The 21,984-nt window shown below is 42.6% G+C and overlaps 1 protein-coding gene across 8 annotated transcripts in view; it reads left to right on the top strand.

The window, feature by feature from the left end:
• Positions 1–21,984, top strand: part of GHR (growth hormone receptor) — a 257,534-nt gene that overhangs the window by 166,725 nt on the left and 68,825 nt on the right. For 5 of the 8 annotated variants that reach the window (XM_073890949.1, XM_025867338.2, XM_073890944.1 and 2 more), the window contains exon 3: positions 17,066–17,131. The exons of the other annotated variants lie outside the window; for them this stretch is intronic. In XM_073890949.1, the coding sequence (XP_073747050.1) occupies positions 17,066–17,131 (66 nt within the window). The remainder of the gene's footprint in view (positions 1–17,065; positions 17,132–21,984) is intronic. 8 annotated transcript variants of the gene reach the window in all.

The raw sequence follows: 21,984 nt of genomic DNA, 5'->3' as shown, positions 1-21,984 counted from the left end.
GTGTAAATGGTTGAGCCAAGCGCAAATTGTATAGGCCAAATGGAATTTCCACAAGTCTGATAACTTTTGAAAATCACTTGTACCCTGGCTCAAAGGGCATTTTTCTTGCTGTCTATAGTAAGCAGTCAGTAAGCTGTGTTGGAACCTGGACCAAATGCTGGCCTTTCATTTCTCAAATTACAGTTTAGAGATACCAGCTCAGAAGTCCCTCCATACACAATTTAGTAAAATTAGCAGTGTAAACGGAACCAGAGTGTAACTATGTTCTGTTCCCTCCAAGAGAAAAATGGAATGGACTTCCCATTGGAAGTCTGTCAACCTAATCCCAGATGTTCTGACCCAGTTTTCATCCGAGTGTTGTAGAACAGAAAGAAGCTTCCTAGGGGGTGCCAGGGTGGCTCAGCCAGTTCAGCATCTGACTCTTGATTTTGGGTCAGGTCATGATCTCAGGGTAAACAAGCCCCATAACAGGCTCCAAGCTCAGCATGGAGTCTGCTTAAGATTTTCTCTCTGTCTCTCCCCCTCCCTCTGTTCTCCCCCCTACTTTCACGAGGGAGCGTGCCTGTGTGCTCTCTTCCTCTGTAAAATAAATAAATCTTTTTAAAAAAGAAGCAGCAGCAGCTTCTTTTAAAAGCTTATTTTTCATTACTCATTTGGAAGATCTTGGGGGAGTCCATAAGAAATGCAGAGGTTATGCTTAGTGTTTGAGGAGCAGAAAAGAATAAAAGGGAGGAAAAACCACTTAAAGAAGTGCTTCTAACTTTCAGGTGCTTATGGATCACCTGGGGAACTTGTTAAAATGCAGATTCTTATTTTAAAGGCTGGGGTGGGGACTGATATTCTGCCCTTCTCAGGAGCCCCCAGGTGATGCAGATGCTGCTGGTCCCCAGACCACACTACTTGGAGTGGCAAGCTCTCTAAGACATAGAGAACAGTTTTGCATGAAGCACAAATTACTACTCTATTCTAAGTTACAATTCCAAGGAAATAATGACTCAAAATTGCAGCCTTTCAACACTTCTGAGTCATTTAGTAAGAATGAAGGGTGAACACCGGCCACTTAACATTTCAAAGTGACAGGAACATTTCTTGATGCATTGATTTGTGCTTTATTCCAGCTCCCATTCCAAAAGACAGCCAAGTCTTCATATTCTCTTGGCTCCAGAGGATTTGCAACTCTAGAACAGGACTTTTCTTCCTAGGTTTGTTTACACATATTGGGGAGAGAGGGGAGCATCTTCAGAGTTAAGGAGAGTTGGGACCTGAGGAGAAGAAAGAGAAAGACCATGGATTTTGGTTTTGTAAATGTTTATCTCTGAGAAAGATTTCCAAAGACCTTCCTTGGACCCAGGAGTGGGGAATTGAATTGAATATCCCACCGACTTGGTAAGAGTTGGGGATGCTTAGAGTCAGACTCAAGTCAATTTTAGAGAAGTACAATAATGTCGCATTCTTTATACCCTGATGACTTTGCAAAAAATTCATAGCGCTTCGCATGAAATCTCCCCGTGGGCAGTTTACAAGAATATGCCCTTAAGATTTTTAAACCCCACAGCAAAAAATGCTAGGGAGAAAATAAGGATGTTTGTGTGCACATACACTGATGCACCACTGTTCACTGAGAGATGAGTAGAGGAGGCATAAATAACCCACCATGTAAACTTGAACCTTTGTTAGAAATATGCATTCAGTACATGATACTGTCACTTCTGACATTTACTTAAGTTAATACATCACCTATTCCCTGGAAACTGTTTTTATATCCAACTTATGGCTGTGTTGGTTGAATACTGAGTTCTATAAGTAAAGGAGATTTAACTAAGATTTTGGTTATTCATTCCCTAGTTTTTTCATCATCATAATCTCATTTCTCTGCTCATTAAAGATATTAGGTTACTTTCGAGAAGTCACAAGGTAGATATTATCTTGAGCATTTTTAACCAGATTGATACTGTTGAGATGGGGTGGCCACAGAATGTAACCTTCTTGAGGGCAGGGATATGTCAGACTTGTGTCCTTAGTGCTCTCAGTCATACCAGTCCCTTAGCAGGTTTCATAAGTTATCGGTTGTTATTTATCGATTTAATGAGTAAGTAGAAATAGTGCTTTATTTTGCTCTCATAATTACCTCATAAATTTTCAGGTTTTTGTACAGATAACCTCTGAAATATTATAACTTGAATCAGATATTTTGTTTCATTTTTTAATTTTTAAGCTTTTCCCACAAGTTTCTTCAGAGAGGAAGCAAATAAATGCTACCTTGAGGGGAGACTTGGGCCTTCTACTCCCTCTTCTGTCAGAGCAGCCCTACCTTAAAATGAACAGACTGAGTCCTTAATATCAGAATGAGATTAATCTATTATGCAGAAGCATCCAACCTTTTCTAGAACCTTCCCAACATGGCATTGAAGGAGCCCCGACTCAAGAGGACGGGGGAATTGACACAGCACACTTTGCAGGGAGGTGGGGAACATTCGGTAGAAATTTATAACATTTTACTTCTATTTCTCGACAAGAAATTAACATTTTTGTTAATTTTTGGACACTTCTGGGTTTGATGTTTCAGGAGACACAAATTTATGATCATTTGTGTGTTTTAACACTTCGTGATCATGAGGATGAAAGTGGTACTGAAGAGGGAGTCATCATCCACTGAAGGAAGGAAGCAAGGGGGGTGGTTCTTAGGAGACTTGGCAGGAGATGTTGAAAAGGAAACTTTCACATAGAAATCAAGTCATGTGGATTTTGTCAAGTAGGAACAATAGAAAATAATGGATATGATCTTAGTACTCCCAGAGGTCATTCCGGGGCCATTGCAAGAGCCCCTTAGATTCCTCAATCCCTCAGGCATGCAGCTGAGGAGCTCTGCTTCCTAAAACAGCCCTTTTGTCGACCACACTAGCTCAAGAATCTCAGTGGCTTTCATTTGCCGATTCTTCAAGTCTGTATTTTGAGGCTATCTTTTCCTCCATCTCCTCCCAGACACATCCCCTGTCATTATGGCCATACCTGTTCCTAGCAATGCGCCTCCAAGCCAGTCTTGCCCATTTATCATTGCCCTGGGGCATGTTATTTCCCTCACCTGCCCGTCTGTCTGTATCTTCCATTCTACAAGCCTTCGAAATCAATTTCAATCCCATCACTTACATTAAAAGTTATCAAGTTGCTCCTGATTATGCTGCTCCCCTATTTCTCAAACTCCTTGTACATCAACAAATTCTAAACATTGACCTCTGTTATATCTGCTCTGTTAGTTCTGCTCCACATCTAGACTGTACTAAGCCCAGGAGTCATATCCTCAACTACTTTTCCTTAGCCCATAGAACCTAGCAAGAGCTAGGCATTTAGGCAATGACTTGGCTGAAATGATTATGTATAATTAGTTTGTCATCTCAATATTTGTGATGATCAAGAAATGGGTTTAGAGAATACCTTTTCAGAAATGTGGACATATCATCCATTATACATGCCACTGCTCTAAATAATAAATAGATATTGTGGTTAAACTGAAGAAACAGGAGGTTACCTGCTAAAACTATACCCTAGAAGTAGAAATTTGAAAAAAAAATCTTAGACTTAGTGGGTTTTAATTAAAGAAAATTACGTGGCTATAACTTTTAATATACTGATTTGTACCAATCTACTGTAAGAAAGTGTCCAAGGAGGGAAAACAATGTAAATTATTTCCTAGAAGCCTTGGGTAGACTCTAATTATTGGAAATAAGTATTCCAAATAGTCCACATTCCAATGTGACTTAAGGAACGTTTCTGGAAGTCTGTGTCCTCTGACACTGTTATGCTACCCATTTATTGCATACACTGGGGTCATATTTTCCTGTTTGGAGAGATCAACCTAATGATAGTAACTGTATACTAATAGTTTGCATCCCAAGTTCCTCCTCAGCGATCGTTCAAGAAAAATTACTGATGGAGAACTTCAGTGGCCAGTTCAAGAGGAGAGATGAAATGTTAACAATTGTCAGAATGAAGCCAATTATGAGAGGTTTTAGGAAGGAGGGGTGTTCTGCAGGGAGTTGGAGATTTTGCTTGGGGAGGGAAGGATGGAAACGTTCAGCAGAAGAAGATGAAGAGAAAAAAGTGAAGAAGAAAGAAAAGAGGACACAGGCTGATGATCGTAAGGATGCTGTCTTGTCTGAGGCCTGTGTTTGCATTAGCAAGTTATGAGAAAGAAGTTGGAGGAGTAAAGCAGTGCTTCTGAAGATATGCTTTAAGTGCTGGACTGAAGAATTTGGACTTCATCCAGCAAGCCAGAGGGTACTGGTTGAGTCTATAAGCAGGGGCATGGCAGAATGCAAATGGTATTTTAGGAAGATTAATCTAGCGAGAGTACTAAGAATGGACTGGAATCCCTGATCCAGGCGGAGATAACACAAGGCTTTGGAGTAAGGCATGGGTCAAGGGAAGTGTTAAGTGGGAAAGAGAGGAAGGGAGGAGCCTAGGAAATCCATAAAGTAAAGAACCAATTGTGTGTTCTGACAACTAGTAGGAAAAGGAGGAATTGTAGACAAGTCCAAAGTTTTAAGCCTAACAGTCCAAGAAAACAGTCATGATTCCATTGCTGGAGATAGGGAAAAGATATTAGCTACTCTAGACTGCCAACTATTTGCATTCAAAGCTTCTGCTTGCTTAACAGCCCTCTGTGCCCAGCTAAGAAAATTAGCAACCACTTATTTGTTGCGAATTTTAAGAAATTGTCATAGGGTTTCCAGGAAAATACGTATAGGTGCATCTCTAGAACACATAGCCTACAGCTTTTAAATTTGTTGCAGATATGGTAACAAGCAGGAAGTAGATAAAGTCCCCATTATTACAGGGCCAAGGGCTTCATCCATGTATTTATCCATTCAACAAATATTTATAGAATGCTTACTTTGTGCCAGGAAAGTAGATTCTTGCTTTTTCAGGCCTTATATTCTTATGGGGAAAAGATAGGAAAATAATCAAAGATTACAAATGAATAAAATAACTCAACACAAAGATAAATAAAGGCTATGAAGAAAATAAAACAGTGTTGTCCCACAAGTGACTGGGGATGCCTCTTGCAGTTTATTTGGTCAGAGAAAGCATCCCTGGGAGGATACCATTTGAGCTGAGACCTCAGCTAGTCACACACAGATCATTTCGGTGCAAGGAACAGCAAGAGCTGGGAGTGAATAAGCTGGGCAAATTTCAGGCCTGGGGCATAATGACAAGAAGACCACTTGTACAAGAAGTGAAAAAGGAAAGCAGAGGCTACTCTTGGAATGTATCAGTCACAATCAGGAGCAAGTGACAGGAAGCATAATTCAAACTGACTTAAGGAATAAGAAAACTCATTCCTATAATTAGAAAACCAGAGGTGGAGTAGGCTTTGGATTGACTAAATCCAGTGACTCCAAGTTTATTTTCCAAGAGTTTTCTTGTCTTTGCTGCCTTAGCTGTATCAGCCTCATCTTTGGGCTTCGGGTAAAACAGATAAGGCAAGGAGATTATGCCATCCTGTAACTTTTTTTCCCTTCAATTTTCTATAACCCAATTAGTAAGATTCCCTTTGGGCCACATCCTCTTTCTTGAACTTCAGAAGAGGTTGGGAATGACCCTCCATCCAATTATACCTGCTTACGGAGTAGCAGTTGGGTTGGCTTGAAGCACATGAACTGCTTGGAGAGAAAGGGCTACGTGAACAAAATTAAGGTTCTGTTAGGAAAGAGGAAGGGAGAAGGCAGTCTGGGTAGGCAACCAGCCATGTTTACTACATAAGCGATCTTGGTGGCCATTATACAGAGTTTGGACTTTAGTCTGTGTACACACCAAACCATGAAGAATTTTAGACAGTGAAGTAGCATGATCTGATTTATGGTTTTAAAAGATCACCCTGTGAAATGTTTTAGTGGTTAATTGAAGGGTGACAAAGGGGAGGTGGGAAGACTGGGTAGGAAGCTGATAGTCCAAGCAAGAGAGGTTGGGAGCTTGGATTATAAAAATAGCAAAGGAGATGGAGAGAATTAGATTGAAATGGCACTGACATAACTTGCTGATGAGTTGAATCAGGGGGTAAGAGTTAGGGAAAGTGAAGAAACAAAAATGACTTGCAGGTTTTTGGCTTAAGTACCAGGGTAGATGGAAAATAGTTTACAGAGATAGTAAAGGGTTAAGAAGGGATAGGTTTTGTCAGGGACTACTCAAGAGTTCTGTGTTATGATTGAGATACTGATTGAATATCTAGTGAAGATGCCAAAGAGGCTGAGTGGAGTCTGGAGTTCAGTGGAGAGGCTAAGGCCGAAGATAGAAACCCCCATGGAGCCATCAGCATATAGACGATGTTTAAAACCATGAGACTTGATGAGATTTCTCTTGCAGGGGAAAAAAAGGCTGTGGAAGCAAAGAGTCTACAACACTATAATATTTCAGGGTTAAACCGAGGAAGAGAAGCCAACAAAGGGGACCGAGAAAGAGCTGCCGGTGAAATTAAAGGGAAAAGGAGCAAATGTGCCACGAAAGCTAGGCAAAGAGCATATCTTTAAAAGGCAATGGTCCTACTAAGTCAAATGCATCTGAAAAATTGAGTAATCTAAGGACTGAGAAGAGACCTTTAGATTTGATAAGAGCAGGTTTAGTGGAGGGAAAGGGTCAGAAATACAGCTAAAGTGGATTCAGAGGAGAAGAAACTTGGAAGTAGAGTCAGTCATTCAGGCGGGGCTTAAAAGATCCAAGAATAAGAAAGAAGATTCTGGGAGGACAACTCCTAGGAACCCAAAAATAGAGTATCATTTCCAGAGTAGTTTTTTATTTTTTGATGTTATTCTTTAGGAAAGAGAAACATCCAGTGGGGGTCTTCATTTGAAATGATGTTGGTGGCCCCACTGTTTCTGGCTTCTATAGATCCCTTTTCCCTACGTACTCCTTCCATTGAAAAGAAACTAGGCAATTCAGATTTTGTAATTTAGGATCGGGGGGCTGGTAAAATAAGACTCGGTTGGGATCTCAATGCTCATATATGTTACTTTGGTTGCTCTTAAGTTGCACCAGCTCTGCTAGGACATTTGCTAAATATAAATGTAAATTACATGTAAATGTCAATTGAATAGTATAAATATATGTGTACTTTTTGCATTTGCTGCAGATCCTAAACTTGAACTCTATAAAGTCCCCGATCTTCCTTTGCCCCATCTACCCAAAGGTGTCCCTCTCAGTCCCTTTAACTTCTATCCACCAGAAAGTAGAGCAGGGCAGAAGTTGTGTCCTTCTCCCTCCCCCTCACCTCCTGGCCACAGCACAATAAAAACTCTGTTGAGAATTTGGCTAGCTGCTGCTTTTCCCACATTCGATCAGGGAACACTTAAAGCCATACAGTGTCCCTGTCCCGCCAGAAAGCCTATGGGCAGGGTGCCCCTTTGGGCTGACACAAAGACACACTGTGCAAGGCGTCTATGGCCAGAGCAGGGGGCACATGTGGATTATCAATAAGGCTTTTGATTTTTTCCTTATGTCATATCATCATCACATTAAACATGATTCAAAGAAACAAAACTTATATTCTAGACTTGTAAGACTTTGCCTGCCCTATAGCTACAAAGAAGTGTAGCTACTTTTCAGTGTAAACATATTCCTTCCAGAAAAGTGTCATAAAAAATTTTTTTCACACCCAGTATAATTTTCCACTTTAAATTGATGTTAGGTGATTTGATTGACTGTTTTGACTCTATTTAAATGGTCCATTTTGCAAACTCCAACTAAAGTTAGATTTAGAGGTAAGCTTTAGCGCCCATAAAGCTTGCCTCTCAGTGGAGCCAAGAACAACAGGAGGCACAAGAAAAAGGACAAAGTGCAAAAAAATAAGCATCAGGTACCTTGCTGCCAAGGTACGTGTCTATGGTGGATTGTCACCTTATCCATCTCCATTCACTTTTTGGTAGAGCTTCCATTTTCCACTGCAAAATAATTCTTGGAACTGGTCCTATGTTAGCCACAGAGCAGAGTTCCAACCATTTCTTTCCAAAACTGGCCTTCAGAAAATGAATCTAAACATTTTCAGTCAAGTGTCTGAGTGAAGCTACGTGAAAGTTTCCGGGTTGTTTTGGTTTTGTTTTTTTATTATAGGCAAATGCAACAAATATGTCTATAAGATGTACATGACGTTCCACTAAGACTCTTTGTTAACTAACATACCTAAAATCTGATAGGTACACATCAAAAGGAGGGGTTGTTTGAATAAAAGCCCAGGTAGGCATCATACTACAGATATTTATTGAGGGCCTACTGTGTGCAGGGTTAGAAAGGATAAAATGTGGTTTCAACTTTCAAGGGACTTGTAATCTAGTTGAGGGGGCAAGATTATAAACACATGCAAACTAAATAGTGCAAGATACAGTATAGGACATATGTAACTATCAGATAAGTAGCAAAAATAATAAATATCATTGAGAGGGAATCACAATAAAAAATACTCAGTAGTATATAATTACTAACGTTTACATGTTTACTATGTACCATTCTGTTAAGCAATAGATGTACATTATTTCATTTCCTGAATTATTATCCCCACTCTAAAAAAGGAAATTACCTCTGATCTCCTCCCCATTCTGAAGAAAGCGAAAAGAATGATAGAAGGTGAGCAAAGACCTAGAATTAAGAATGTTCCAGATGGGGGCGCCTGGGTGGCTCAGTCGTTAAGCGTCTGCCTTCGGCTCAGGTCATGATCTCAGGTTCCTGGGATTGAGCCCCGCATCGGGCTCCCTGCTTCTCCCTCTCCCACTCCCCCTGCTTGTGTTCCCTCTCTCGCTGTCTCTCTCTCTGTCAAATAATTAATAAAATCTTTAAAAAAAAAAAAAAAAAAAAAGAATGTTCCAGATGGCAAACAGATGCATTGATCTGGGGCTAAGGACCCATTTAGGTTAATAGAGAGAAATGAACCTTGAGGCCCGTGTTAGTCTGTTCACCACCATATCCCAGTGCCCAGCATAGTGCCTTGTGTGCGTAATAGGTGCTCAATAAATATATCCTGAACAACAACAACAAAAAGACCCTCTGGTTTGTGTCTGTAACCCAGATCAAGTACAGTGTGATAAAGGTAATTAATGAATTAAAGCCATCCACCAAATAGTCTCAGAACCGAATGCCAACACCTCCCAATTCCAAGCCATTACAGTAAGGGATTCAAGTGGGGAGCACACACCATAATGGGACAGGTCTGACAGCGGTAGCAGCTCCAGCTCACCGGGGCTCCTATCATGGAAACTGACATGGTGAGCCGTTATGTCCTTATCCTGGTCTGCAAACTGCAAGATCTGACTCCTGGTACTTCTGCAGCCTCAAATTCTTCTTCTCCCTCCTCCCTCTCTCCACTGCCACACTGGCCTCCTTGCTCAGTCCATCTCAGAGCCCATATTCTTCCACGCTGCTTTTCAAGTCTGTGATAGCCACTCTCGCCACATCTTGCTACCCAACTCTGCTCCCTGGCATTATCTGTTTGTTTATCTGTTTACTGTCTTCCCCTGCACACGCTAGAACATGGGCCCAGCGAGGCAGAATTCTCTCTGTTCTCTTCACCACGGTACCCCAGCGTCTAGGACAGCACGTGGCACATCCGGAAGGGTTCCCGCACTGCAGTTCTGACTGCACATCACTTTCTCTAGCTCACAAATACCTACTTCCCAAGGGAATAGGGTTTTGTTCAAGAAATGTCACATGGAAATTGACAAGTCGAGCTTGGAAACAAGAGAGTGGCAGGAACCCAGACCAGCCTGTTTATGAGAGATGCCTTTGTCCACAGAGGGGAAAGTACACCTTAAAACCTCTGGTAACGTATATGCTTTCTTAGGACACCCTTAACATGCTGTGCTTCTGAAACAGTAACCGGCCTAAACAAGAAGATCCATAAATTTGCCAGAACAAGCAATTCCCAGGACTTCAGAGTCACTACTGCCAGTCTCAGCCTCATAAACGGGCAACAAGCACCATACACCGTACTGTCAAAAGACCGCTTACTGCTGTAAGCAAAACCAGGCAAATTCACCATCCAGGTGACAGAAGGGAGGTGAGAAAAAGTCTTATTTTCATTGTTTTTTTCCCCTCATTGAATACTGTTAAGGAGTTAGGTACCATGAAAATGGGTTAAAACTTTGCAGACGCTGCCTCAAGTTTGAGCATTCATGGTCCCAGGAGGACATTCGTCACAGGCTCTAGTAACATGTTTCTTTTATGCAAATTCAGACTCCAGGAGCCACAAGGTGTCTGACAAATTCAAAGTAATAATATAAGTAAAGTCAAGGTGCTTCCCAACTTTCCTTGTTGGAAGAGTTCCTGCTGAGATATTCGGTATAACTTCATGAATATGTATGAGGCACTCACTATATATTTAGGGAACTGTGCTAATGCGATGGCAAATCCAAAGGAGAATGAGACATGGTCCTTTGCCTTCAAGCTGCAAGGAGTTTATCATTCGCTGCACAAGTCAGGTAACTAAGATGGTAAGCAGGAAACAGTGCCATGGTCCAGGTGGTAGTGGTGGTGGTGGTGGTGGTGTTTTAAGTGTTGTAAAAACACAAAGGATGAAGAGATGGATTCCAGTTGGGAGAAAATAAACCCTGATGGAGGAGAATACACTCGAACTGATCTGGGAAAGTGGATGGAATTTCCATAGGATTAGATGGCAGAGAGCCTTGATTTGTAGCATTTGCCAACTTTTATTGTGTAAATAATCCCACTCTGGCTGATTTCAAGTTGATGACGTGATGCCGTTGAATACAAAGTTGAGAAGAGGTGCCAACTCTAGCGCACCATCTATGAGTCACTGTCCGAGCTTTGGGCTTTATTAAATCATTCTGACTCTACTGCTGTAATGAGTGGATTCACAGGTATTAAAAACATCGAAAACAACATTATAAGGGAGGAGACACTTCTGCCCTTCTCCCTACGCCTCAGTCTGACCTACTCTCTTTATCTATCCCTCTGTTCTCGGCCTTATGTCCCCGAATGGCCTACCTAGTATTGATCTTGGCCTAGAGCCAACCTGGTTGCTCTTCTTAGTATTGGCTGTGCCTGCTCTGGGCTCTGACCATCACGTGGCACAGGGGCTGCCTTCCTGCCCATCGCCTGGTGTTGACACCCCTGCTGTCTCCATAATGAAAAGCAGCTTTAGGAGGAGCTAGCTGGGCAGGGTGTTTAACTGTTCTTGTAGCAGTTGGAAGGGAAAGGCAGAGAAATTGCTGGGAAGCTTTGCCAAAGGAAGATGCAAGCCAGCCGAGAGCCGGCATTCGTATTAATCGCTCCTTTTAGTTCTTAGAAAAAGCAACAACAACAACAACAACCCACCACCGACGTGTTCTTCAATCACGGCACCTTTAACTGGCTTTATCACCCAGAGGGCTACATGGGAAACGCCAGGCCCTAGTATCTGCCTTTAATTACAAGCAGATGTCCTCAGTACGTGCATAAGCTTGTGTCAGAAGGATGGTTTAAAAAAAAAAAAAAAAAAAACTCACTAAGGAGACCACTGCCAGACAGGAAAGGAGTATGTGAAGCTTGAAGTTATTATCAGGAAACTTCCCGCACTGGGCCCACGGAGCCAGGGGCTGGCCTGTGAGAAAAGAAGTTCTTTTAAGATCTCTCCCTGCACCATTGATTCTTACCTTAAGGCCCAGCTACTCTCAAAATATATTTACAGCAAAATATGACCACTGTAGATTTATTTCAGCCACGTGGGGCTTTTCCTGATGCTGGTTTCTCTTCCAAATTGCTATATATTGTCTGTAAAACAGCTTTTTTTTAGCATTAGAAGGTGTTTGAAACCACCTGCATTATTTCATGGTTCTTTTTGTTTGCTTGTTTAAATTAGCTCCCTGTGATGTGCCCTGTGATTTACTGTACCAGTCTAGGAGAGATGCACTCTCTCATGGAGCTCTGGGGAGGTAATATTGTCTGTTCCAAAGGTCTAAAGATTTCCTGTTCAGATTTCACAGTCTTCTTTAGAGCTGCCAAGAGTCATAATGTGTACGATATAATATACTTCAGTTCAGGAGAAATTGCAAGTGGGGATTCAGCTAATCCAGTGAGCCACATACGAAAGGAAATTCCAGCTTAGAATTATCACTGCCATCAGCCTGGGATTTGGTGTGCCAAGGGGTAGTCATGACTGAGAAGACAATCACAGCCCCGTGACCTGCTGTGTAACATCACTGGATGACAGAGCAAAAGAAATCCTGGCTGCCAGCCTGGCTCAAGTCTTACCTGGCTTCTCATGAATTGACCCCTGAGGGGTATTTCTGCCCAGAGCCTCAGCAACCTGGCCCCATCAATAGAACTTTCCAGGATGTCTGCGGTGTTCAAACAAATTAGCCTGCACTCTCGCGAGTGCACCTTCATGAGCACTAGCTGTGGGCATACAGCGAGGAGTCCTAGCAGGGGAACCCCAAAGAAGGACACAGTAACTCTGAGCAGAGCAACAAACTAGTGTGTAGGGAAGAATTTCTCAAATGTGTCTTGTCATAAGCATCACCTGGCTGGAGAATGGGGCGTACAAGAGAAACATACAGGTTCTCAGGATCTTGCCAATATACCAATCGACCAGTTCCCTAGAGATTCAGATTCTACAGATCCGAGACAGGACCTTGGAATCCACATGTTTAACAAAATGCCGCTGTGGTTCTTGATGGTCAGGCAAGTTTGGGGAACAGTAGAGTGGGGTACAGTCAGAATCTGGCTCCAGTTCAATTTTGGCTTCTACCATGTAACTGCTGGGTAGCCTAGGACAAGTTAGTTAGTTGGTCTGAACCTCCGACCCCTCATCCATAAAACGTAACTCATAATACTTCAGAGGGTCGTTGTGGAGGTAAAATGGCAAAGTCTAGAAGCATAGTGCCTGGTGCATTTTAAGCAAACAATAAACGTGAGCTATAAACACCTCTCATTTTTTAACTTGGCCATCAGTGCTTTTATTAAAAAGATAAGCATGTGATATCAAGATAAAAGAGCATTAAGCAGGGCACTTGGGTGGCTCAGTTGTTGAGTGTCTGCCTTCGGCTCAGGTCATGATTCCAGGGTCCTGGGATCGAGCCCCACATCGGGCTCTCTGCTCAGCGGGAGGCCTGCTTCTCTCTCTCCCACTCCCCCTACTTGTGTTCCCTCTCTTGCTGTGTCTCTCTCTGTCAAATAAATAAATAAAATCTTTTTTAAAAAAAAAGCAATATCCAGGGCTGTTGGGTAGAGAACAACTAACCTGCCTGAAGGAGAAAGCAAAAGCTCTCAGAAGAAGTTCTTTTTTCCAGTTCTGTTGAGATAAAATTGACATAAAACATTGTGTAAGTTTAAGGTGTACAACATAACGATTTGATAGATGTATGTATTGCAAAACGATGATAACAGAGGAAGTCTTGAGATAGAGATTTCATGGCACTTACATCATCATTATCCTTATCATAACCTAGTAGTGATAACAATAGCTAACATTAACTAAGGCTTACATGGCAGCCGCCATGTGAGGCCCTTTATGTTACGTCTCGTCACATGTAAACTGGTTGCTGTAATCAGTACCCTGGTTTACTTACTTGTGTTTGCATGGTCTGTTTGGGGCTGGTTCTAAATGCCATTGCTGCACAACTAGTAAATTACAATACTCCCCAGAACATTGATCCTCTCACTCTAGTTCCCTTCCTGATGGAGTATTCACTAATTTACAAGAACTGGAATTGACTGCATTTAGTCCCAGGCTGAATCTTTGACACAAGTCGATTTGCATCCCCTACGCCACTGAAATCACTTCCCCAGAGTCCCACTGCCTACATACAGCCTGCACAGTACATGTAAATAGTGGGGGGGGGGGTGTCTCACTGGGCTTAGGGCAGCATCCTCTCCTCATAGGTACAAAGCCCTAGCCTCGCACAGTCTAGTGTAAAAACACTGTCAAGGTCTCCATGGGAAAAGATGTGCCCTTGCTTTCAGGGTAGTGGCTAGCAATAACTGACAGTAATAATAACAACTATGATAAGAATATTTAACATTGGGGTGCTGGGTGGCTCAGTCGGTTAAGCATCCAACTCTTGATTTCAGCTCAGGTCATGATCTCAGGGTAGTGAGATTGAGCCTCATGTCGGGCTCTGCACTCGGTGTAGAGCCTGCATAAGATCCTCCCTCTCCCGATCCCCCTCCCTCCTTCCTCCAAAAAAACAGAATAACATTTACTAAGCACTTACATATTTGGTATATTGTGTGTACTAACTGATTTAAATGTTGCATATATAGATACTGTCACTGTCCCCACTTTATAGATGGAGAAACAGGTTCAGTTACCCGCCATAGTTGGGAAATTGAGTACCAGGTTGGAATAAATAAGAAAGATTAGACAGTAGTCAGTTCTAGTCTCGGGGTCCTGTTCGTGGGCAGGTCCACCGTGAGGAGCTCTACCTCAGGGCACTGGAGAGCTGGAGTTCTCCAGTGTTTGCAGGTTCAAAATGAAGTTCTTTGGAAGGACCATCCCCAAGGTGCCCCTGACTTCTCCCCCAACTCAACACACCCCAGCTCAGCTGTGCTCTACCCACTCTCCACAGACAGATCAGAGCTCTTAACCTGCCCAGGCTGTGTCTCACCTTGGCCTTTGTGCAGCAGTTCCCTTGGCCCCAACTGCCTTTCCCTTTCTCTCCCTTGCCTGTTCATCCCCAGTTCAGCACCTGTCTCAAGGAGTCCCCTTCCCCAGGCAGCTTGTCCAGACTTGTTAAGGCCCCCCCCCCCATCGCACAGCTGCTCCTTCCTATATGGATTTCTGCCCAGAAGACTGTGAGCTCACCGGGGCCAGGGGCTCCAGCCAATCCGTTTTGTGGTACCGGTGCTTAAAAGCTCCTATAATAAATATATCGGAGTTTTCATTAACTACTTATTGTCACCCTGTGTTTGTTTTTCCCTCACTGCTCTGCACTTACAGACATTAAGGACAGCTTTGCTGCGAATTAAAATTGGCAACTTAGTATGACATCTCTGTTTGCTATGAAGGCACTTTTATTTATTGTGTTTTGCTTTTGTAAACAGCACCCTTATGGGACTAGGGCAAATCTGTGGTGTTTCCTTGAGAACGCCATTTGTTCCTTTTATGTCTTGACTCATCACATATTGTGGAGAGTGTTAGCTGAGGACGACTTTTTGCTTTATGAAAATGTTAACCAAATGCTGATACCATAAAGAGGAAAGCACCAGATGTCTGTCTGCAAGGAAAGCAAAATCCTGGTTTGTCAGGGGTGGTGAGGGCTCCCCAGGCATTTCCGGGCCTGAGGTTTGGCTCTGCCTGCTCCCTTGGAGCCTCATAATTGACCCCCACATTCCATCTCAGTCATCATTCTGGAGAGATTTGTCAGCTTTGCTGCTGATCTGTGCCTGGAAAATGGTGTCCATTAAGTGTTCCCAGTTTTAAGCTGAAAATTGAGACACACTTGCCAGTAATTTTGACCAAAATAACACATATGATCGTATGGCATCCCATGATTGACTTAATTTTACTCTTCCTTTGAGCTATCAGACGTTTCTTAAGGTATATACAGTTGTCTGGGAAACAGGTCATTTACAGTTAGAAATTATGTAAACTTGCCAAACCTCAACTGAGAATAATGTTTTAGTGCCCAGCTTCAGGCAAAGCGTCATAAAACAGAGTGTTCTCTGGTTTGTAGCAAGGAATTGGAGGGGAGCATGTTCTAGATGATGGTAATAATAAAGACTTAGGCTATCAAGGCATCTAGTCAAGTAGACTTGAGGTGATTTCCATAAAATGCAATTTTCCTCTGGGCACCTTAAAATCAAGGTAAACGTGTATCCTGTTTGCTTTTTGTCATAATTCTTTATTGCATTTGGCAGCAAATGAGCTAATATTAAAATTTAGAGAGAGAATAAAAAGAAATACTTTCAGAACTCATATTCATACAGAATTTAAAATATGAACTCACCAAAACCCCCAAAGCCTGGTTTCACTTGTAAAAATGCTCTCGCTAATATGCCCAGACTGAAAAGCTTACAAAGGTTAGAATTCTGCAGTGTTTAATGAGAGGCTCTTAACTTCATCTGTTGGGTTCTATTATCATGAACACCAGCCCTGAGAGCTGCTTCCTACTGGTAGCTAGGTGGGAGGGGCTAGTGAAAAAGCACATTCAAAAGTGGGACTTGGGCGGGGGCGGGGGCGGGGGGGGGGGGGGGGGGAGGGCAGGACCCACCTGCCTCTGAAATTCAGGGGGACAGGAATGGATCAGCTTCCTGCCCAGTGCATCTTTATTTTGTTCCTCGCCCTTTTTTCATAATCGGAGAAAGATGTCTTAGCATTTTTTCTGTGGGTTTCTACTGAGGACCAAGAGCATCAGCAGTTTCCCCACTTTCAGGTGGTGCTCAGAGTTCGTTGTGAGCCTGGACCACTTCACCCCTCTAAGGAGGTGTAGAATCCTGGAGAAACCCCCTCTCCACCAAGCGCAGATAACAATTACATACTCTTGTAGCAAAACAACCCAGTTCAACAGTTCAATGACAACTACACTGATCCTTTTCCATTCTTCCTGTCTTCAATACAACATAATAGTAGTATCCATAGAATTCTAACCACTTTTAGAATCGATGACTCATTGCCCATCTCACGTCACAAAGTTCTGTGTCCGTCCTATCTAACTTTTCAGTTCCCCTTATCCCTTCCCCATTCCCGGGATTGCTCACATGTTTATTTCCAAGAATGAACTTGTTTAACCAAACTGTTTTTAATACGGTTTTGAAAAAAAAGAATTTATGTTCCTCTCCATTTTCGCAAGCAAGACTCAAGCTTGGACTTGAATGTTCTAGGAAGGCATTTTTCCATTGTTCCTGATCATGTCTAGCCATGAGACCAGAGGTGACTAACACTGGGTTTCCGTGTGCTCTGATATTTATGAGTTCTTTTTAGAGGGTAGGTGTGATTTTAATTTTAAAAAGAAAGAAGGAAAACAAGGGAGAGAATTATTGTGAGGTTGGGCCAGGTCACATTTTGTCACTTGAAAGTGAAACTGTAACGGGGTCACATCAGACCATTTTTACAGGGATGACTAATGGTTTTCTTCTCGCTCTGTTCCAGCCACACCAGCTACCCTTGGCAGACCATCCCAGAGTCTGCAAAGAGTTAATCCAGGCCCAGGGACAAGTAAGAATTTCAGTTCTTTTTCTGTCATCAGTGATCTTGTCCGTGCTTTACTGTAATTCAAGTTACCGTCCTTTCTTTGCTGTATTCGAGATTGGTACCCGGATGAATGACCGATGGAAATTGCACAAATAAGCAAAAAATATATATTTTTAAAGGATGTCTTTTTCAGCTTCACTGCAAGGCTGCTTCTTTATTTCTCTCATTTGCTTATCCTTAGAGGTTAAGTAAAGCCAAATTAATGAGAAGGGAAAAAAAAGATTAAATAACATGTGGACCAACAATTAGTTTATTGACTTTAGGAACCTGCCTCCTTTTACAAATTGGGTATTATATTGTCATTATTGCTTTGAGCTATTTCTATATCTAGTGATCGCATTGCCAGTTAAACTTGTCCCTTCAACCATATCATCTTATGCTCCAAAACTCTGCCTTCATGCGAGCTCTCTCTTCTCCTTGAAATGCCTTTGCACACCGCCCTCTTGTCTTCTGACAATCTCCTCCTCATCCCCAAGACTGAACTCAGGCATTAGCTCTGTTGGGGAAGCTTCTCTAAATCGTCTATGACCAAAGACTTGTTCTGCCTCTGTGCTCCCATAGAACTTTGTCCCTTGCTCCATGATAGATGTACTTCACGGGATTTGAGTGTATATATTAGTACCATGTGCAGAACTCAATGAGCTGTGTGGGCTGCATGAATTAAGTAATTATGTTTAGCTTTAAGACAAGGCCCACTTTTTATGCTTCTTCTAAATTCCGCACATGACCTAAAACAAATCCTCATCAGTCATAGGTGCCTTTAATTAAATTCCAGGGAAGGATTTTCTCATCATTTGAAGTATATGCTGGAGTCCACATGACACAATAGAGGAAGGGAAGACCGTGCACCTAACTGAGCTTACGCCATCGCTGTTTCATTGGCAATTCCGGTGTCTTGAAACCATAATTTGGATTTTATGACATAATTACAGAGTAGATTTCTAAATGAGATATAAATCCTTGGAGGTGACTCAAAGAGAAGGTTAGTGCTGTTTTTTGCAAGTGGCATCCACTTGCCCATTGTGCCAGGCCACAAACTCTTTACAACCCTCCTCCTGTTTTAGAAGCCTCTGACATGTTCATCTGCTCCCTAACTAAGATGAGAGGTTATAAAAAGGGTGGCTTTTTCGTCATGTTTGGGTTATCCCAGCCAGTATATTTCAGAGCCTTCACACAGCAGATGGCGTGATTTATTGCTACTTTCTGCAAGGAAATGAAGAGGAATCAGTTAAAAATGTTTTACTGTGTATAGAATTGTTGAATCAGTATATTGTACGCCTGAAACTAATATAACACTGTGTGCTAACTATACTGGAATTAAAATTAAAAACTTGCAAAAGAAGAATGTTCTACTAATGGTGCATGTTGCATCCCACATTGGTCCCTCCTCCGCACACAAACATAGTACGCTGCCCTTCACTTTCCCCCGAAGGGGAGTACAGTTCTTCCCGTCTTCTTTGTGAAGTCACGGGGAGAGGAACCTAAGCATTGGACTTGTTGTAATACAACCTCTGGGCATGGCAGGTCTGTTGAAGAAATTAACGCTAAGTCCTTTGGCATATGTTGATTTTCTGTCTTGTGATAGACAAGAATCCTCGTTATCCCTTATCTGTGATACAGCACATAGATACTGACCTGCCCACACAAAAAAGAATACTGTCCCTCCAGCTTCCCCCGATCAAAAGTTAGCTCCCCTCTATCCCAAGACTGATTGGATAAAGTTACCCCTGTCGGTGGTTGTGTCTATCAGCGCTCACTTTCCACAGAGCACAGGCTTGGACACACGGCCACCTTTGTGATCTGAGCATCTCATCGAGATGCGACAGACCCTGGTGCTCACATCACCGCACCCTGCACACTGTCACTGTTTCACAAGCATTTAACTCTCTGCTGTGCACCCAGCACAGGCTCTGCACTCTGGGGAAGAAGGGAATGAGGAAGATACTGTCCTAACATGAGGGAGCTCCTGTTCTCACTCAGGAGATAATTTTACACAAACAGCTAGTGTTCAACATGAAACGTCCTGTCATTACACAGTTACAAGTCAGACATTTCCTATGTGCACTTTTCTAAATTCTCAGATTCAAAGCAAAACGCCCATGAAGGAAAAAAATATTACAACCCTCTCAAAAAATTCTAGACAGAACTGACCTAACGCAGATAAGTGCCACCCCACCTCTGCAGGCCCCCTTGACTTTATTCTTGGGCTATTGCTGTAACCCCTTGCGTCGCTGTCCCCTCCCCTCTCCTCCCCCTACTCATCTCTCCTTTCTTTTATGCCAGTGACAATTTTAAGAACCCAGCATATCACTCTGCTCTAAACAACCCAGATTTCAAACTGCAAACCTGTCCCAAGACGCTGAAATCCAGCATCCTTCACCCCAGCTTATAAGTCTACACTACTTAGTACCCCCCTCTCATGTCATCCCATCTTCCAGAACAATCCTCCTTCCACCTCACACCACATTCTGTGACTATAAATCCTGCCCATACTTTAAAGCTCATCCAGGACCCTTTGACCCTTGGCCTGAGACAGTGCTTCCTTTCTCCAGGCTTGACATTGAGAGAGATCATGTAATTCTATACCACTTTTAAGGACTATATCAGATGCTGTTTGCAGTAGAGTTATTTGCATTTTTCTCTTGTCTCCCCATCTGGATTGTGAACAGCTGCATCTTATTCAGAGCTGTATAACTCACAGGACCTAAAGTGGTACCTTGGACGCTGTAAGGAATAAATGATATTGCCAATAAATTAATTAAATGGAAGCAGCCTTAATAGCTCCCTGGTTACCGTCCTTCCCCACACTTACTTAGCAAGTCCCACAAACACCCCTTGTTATGGAGGCTCTTGCCTGGCTGGAGCCGGCAGAGAGCATCAGATCCCCCCACCTGTGTTAATCACACATTCATCACCCTAAGTGTTCCAGCGAGGAAAGGACTCATGGGAGTCAAGTGGTTTATACTCTGAGGACAGCTTCCTTCCAGGCAAGGGCCACAGTATAGCAACAGTAGACAAGGGGTACGCACTGACCAGAGTCTGACCCAGGTGTGTGCCTCTTTGTTCCCTCACCGCTCGGTCACACAGGATGCACTTTGTCTCCAGATTTGGAACCACTACCCATGTGCCTGCCAAACACCTCTGTATCGAGAAGCCCAAAGTCTCTTCCCAGTGGGTTTCCTATAGTAAGCTGGTGATGTAAGCACGTTCTGGCTGTGTGGACAGCCATAACCATCCGCCGCCAGGTTCCGATGACTTTAGGTGCAAATCATAAACCTAATCCTATTGCTGAGCAGCACTGACAGACATACGTCTTGCACGTCTTTCTGAAGACTTTTTTTCCCTCTCATTTTTAAGTCATTCCTTTTCACTGAATTTACTACATCTTACTATGAAAGTGTAAATTTTGTGATCAGTGACATTTCCACTTCAAGTTAAAATAAGGAAAAAATATGGAAGTCTCACTGACTGGCATTTGGAGCGTAAGTTAGTCCAAGGTTTTCTGAAAACAGGCATTGTGAACATCAACGTCAATGACTGAGATCAGAGTTACGTTTTGAAAGGATTCCAAAAGCTTATCCTCTTAGATGGGCACAACAGATGAATTGCTTAGAGCCTGATCAGTTCACGAACAACTTCCTTCACAATCATGAGTTCCTTTTCAATAAAAACATGATTATGAGACAGAAATTTGATACAGTAGTCGTCACCTTCGCAGACCCGTATCTTCTGTTCTTAGCTGGACTCCTGTCTTCACCTGCTCATTTCTCTTTCTTACCTCCTGTTTTTCCCTATTCCAAGCTGTCCTGCTCTCTGCTCCCATGTGCATTCTTCCCGCCTACGTCTGATGCAGTGGCTCTTCTGCCCCGTCGCCTTCAGGAGCACCCCCAGTTTTCTGTGATATGAATAAACTCCTCTCCCTGGCATTCAAGAAGGTCCACGACGTGGATCCTCCATGCTTTTCTAGCCTTATCTCTCTTGTATACTGTGGACACCCATGTCTATGTCCCTGCATTTCCTGCTTCATCATGTCCTTTCCTACGGACCCCTTCGCCAGAAATTCCCTCTTCTTTCCTCTGAATCAGGAACATTCTCCATGGATTTTGTCTTTAAGGCATATTTCAAATGTCACTTTATCCCATCAGAGGATGAGTACTTTCATTTTGGAATCTCTATAGGCCTTTCTTGCTTTCTCTTAAGGAGAGATAGTATATAACACAGTACTTGAAAGAACTCACTCTGATAGCAAGACAGACTGTTGTAGTCCCAGATCTACCACATACTTCCTAAAGGAACTTTCCTGAGTTGTATAAGCTATCTGTACCTTGGTTCTGTTTTGTTTCGTGTGTTTATCTCTAAAATAGAGATGCTGGGTGCCTGGGTGGCTCCGTTGGTGAAGCGTCTGCCTCTGGCTCAGGTCACGCAAGTCCCACACTGGGTGCTCAGCGGGAAGGCTGCTTCTCCCTCTGCTTTCCACTCCCCCTGCTTGTGCCCATGCTGTCTCTCTCTCTGTCAAATAAAATCTTTGTAAAATAAAAAAAATTTTTTAAATAAAATAGGGATGCAAATAGTACCTACCTCATAGTTGTTGTGAGAATTAAAAATGTTGATATATTTAAAAGAGTTAGAATATACCTGGCCTGTGATGTTTTTTGTATTCTCTCATGGCTCTTAGTTTATTCCAACAAGTATTAGGATTGAACTGGGTGAAATGTCCTGTACTCAACTGTATGTTGGACCTTAACATCATGTCATTTGTTTCAACCTTATGGGTTCTTTGGTCTGCTTTCTATTCCCTTGGAATAGACTGTACTGTC

The sequence above is a fragment of the Callorhinus ursinus genome, unplaced genomic scaffold (genome assembly GCF_003265705.2).
Source record: "Callorhinus ursinus isolate GAN/ISIS: 27379988/994484 unplaced genomic scaffold, GSC_fseal_2.0 scaffold3, whole genome shotgun sequence".
Classification (NCBI taxonomy): domain Eukaryota; kingdom Metazoa; phylum Chordata; class Mammalia; order Carnivora; family Otariidae; genus Callorhinus; species Callorhinus ursinus.
The sequence above is the reverse complement of the archived record's forward strand: the minus strand, read 5'-3'. Positions and strand labels throughout refer to the sequence as shown.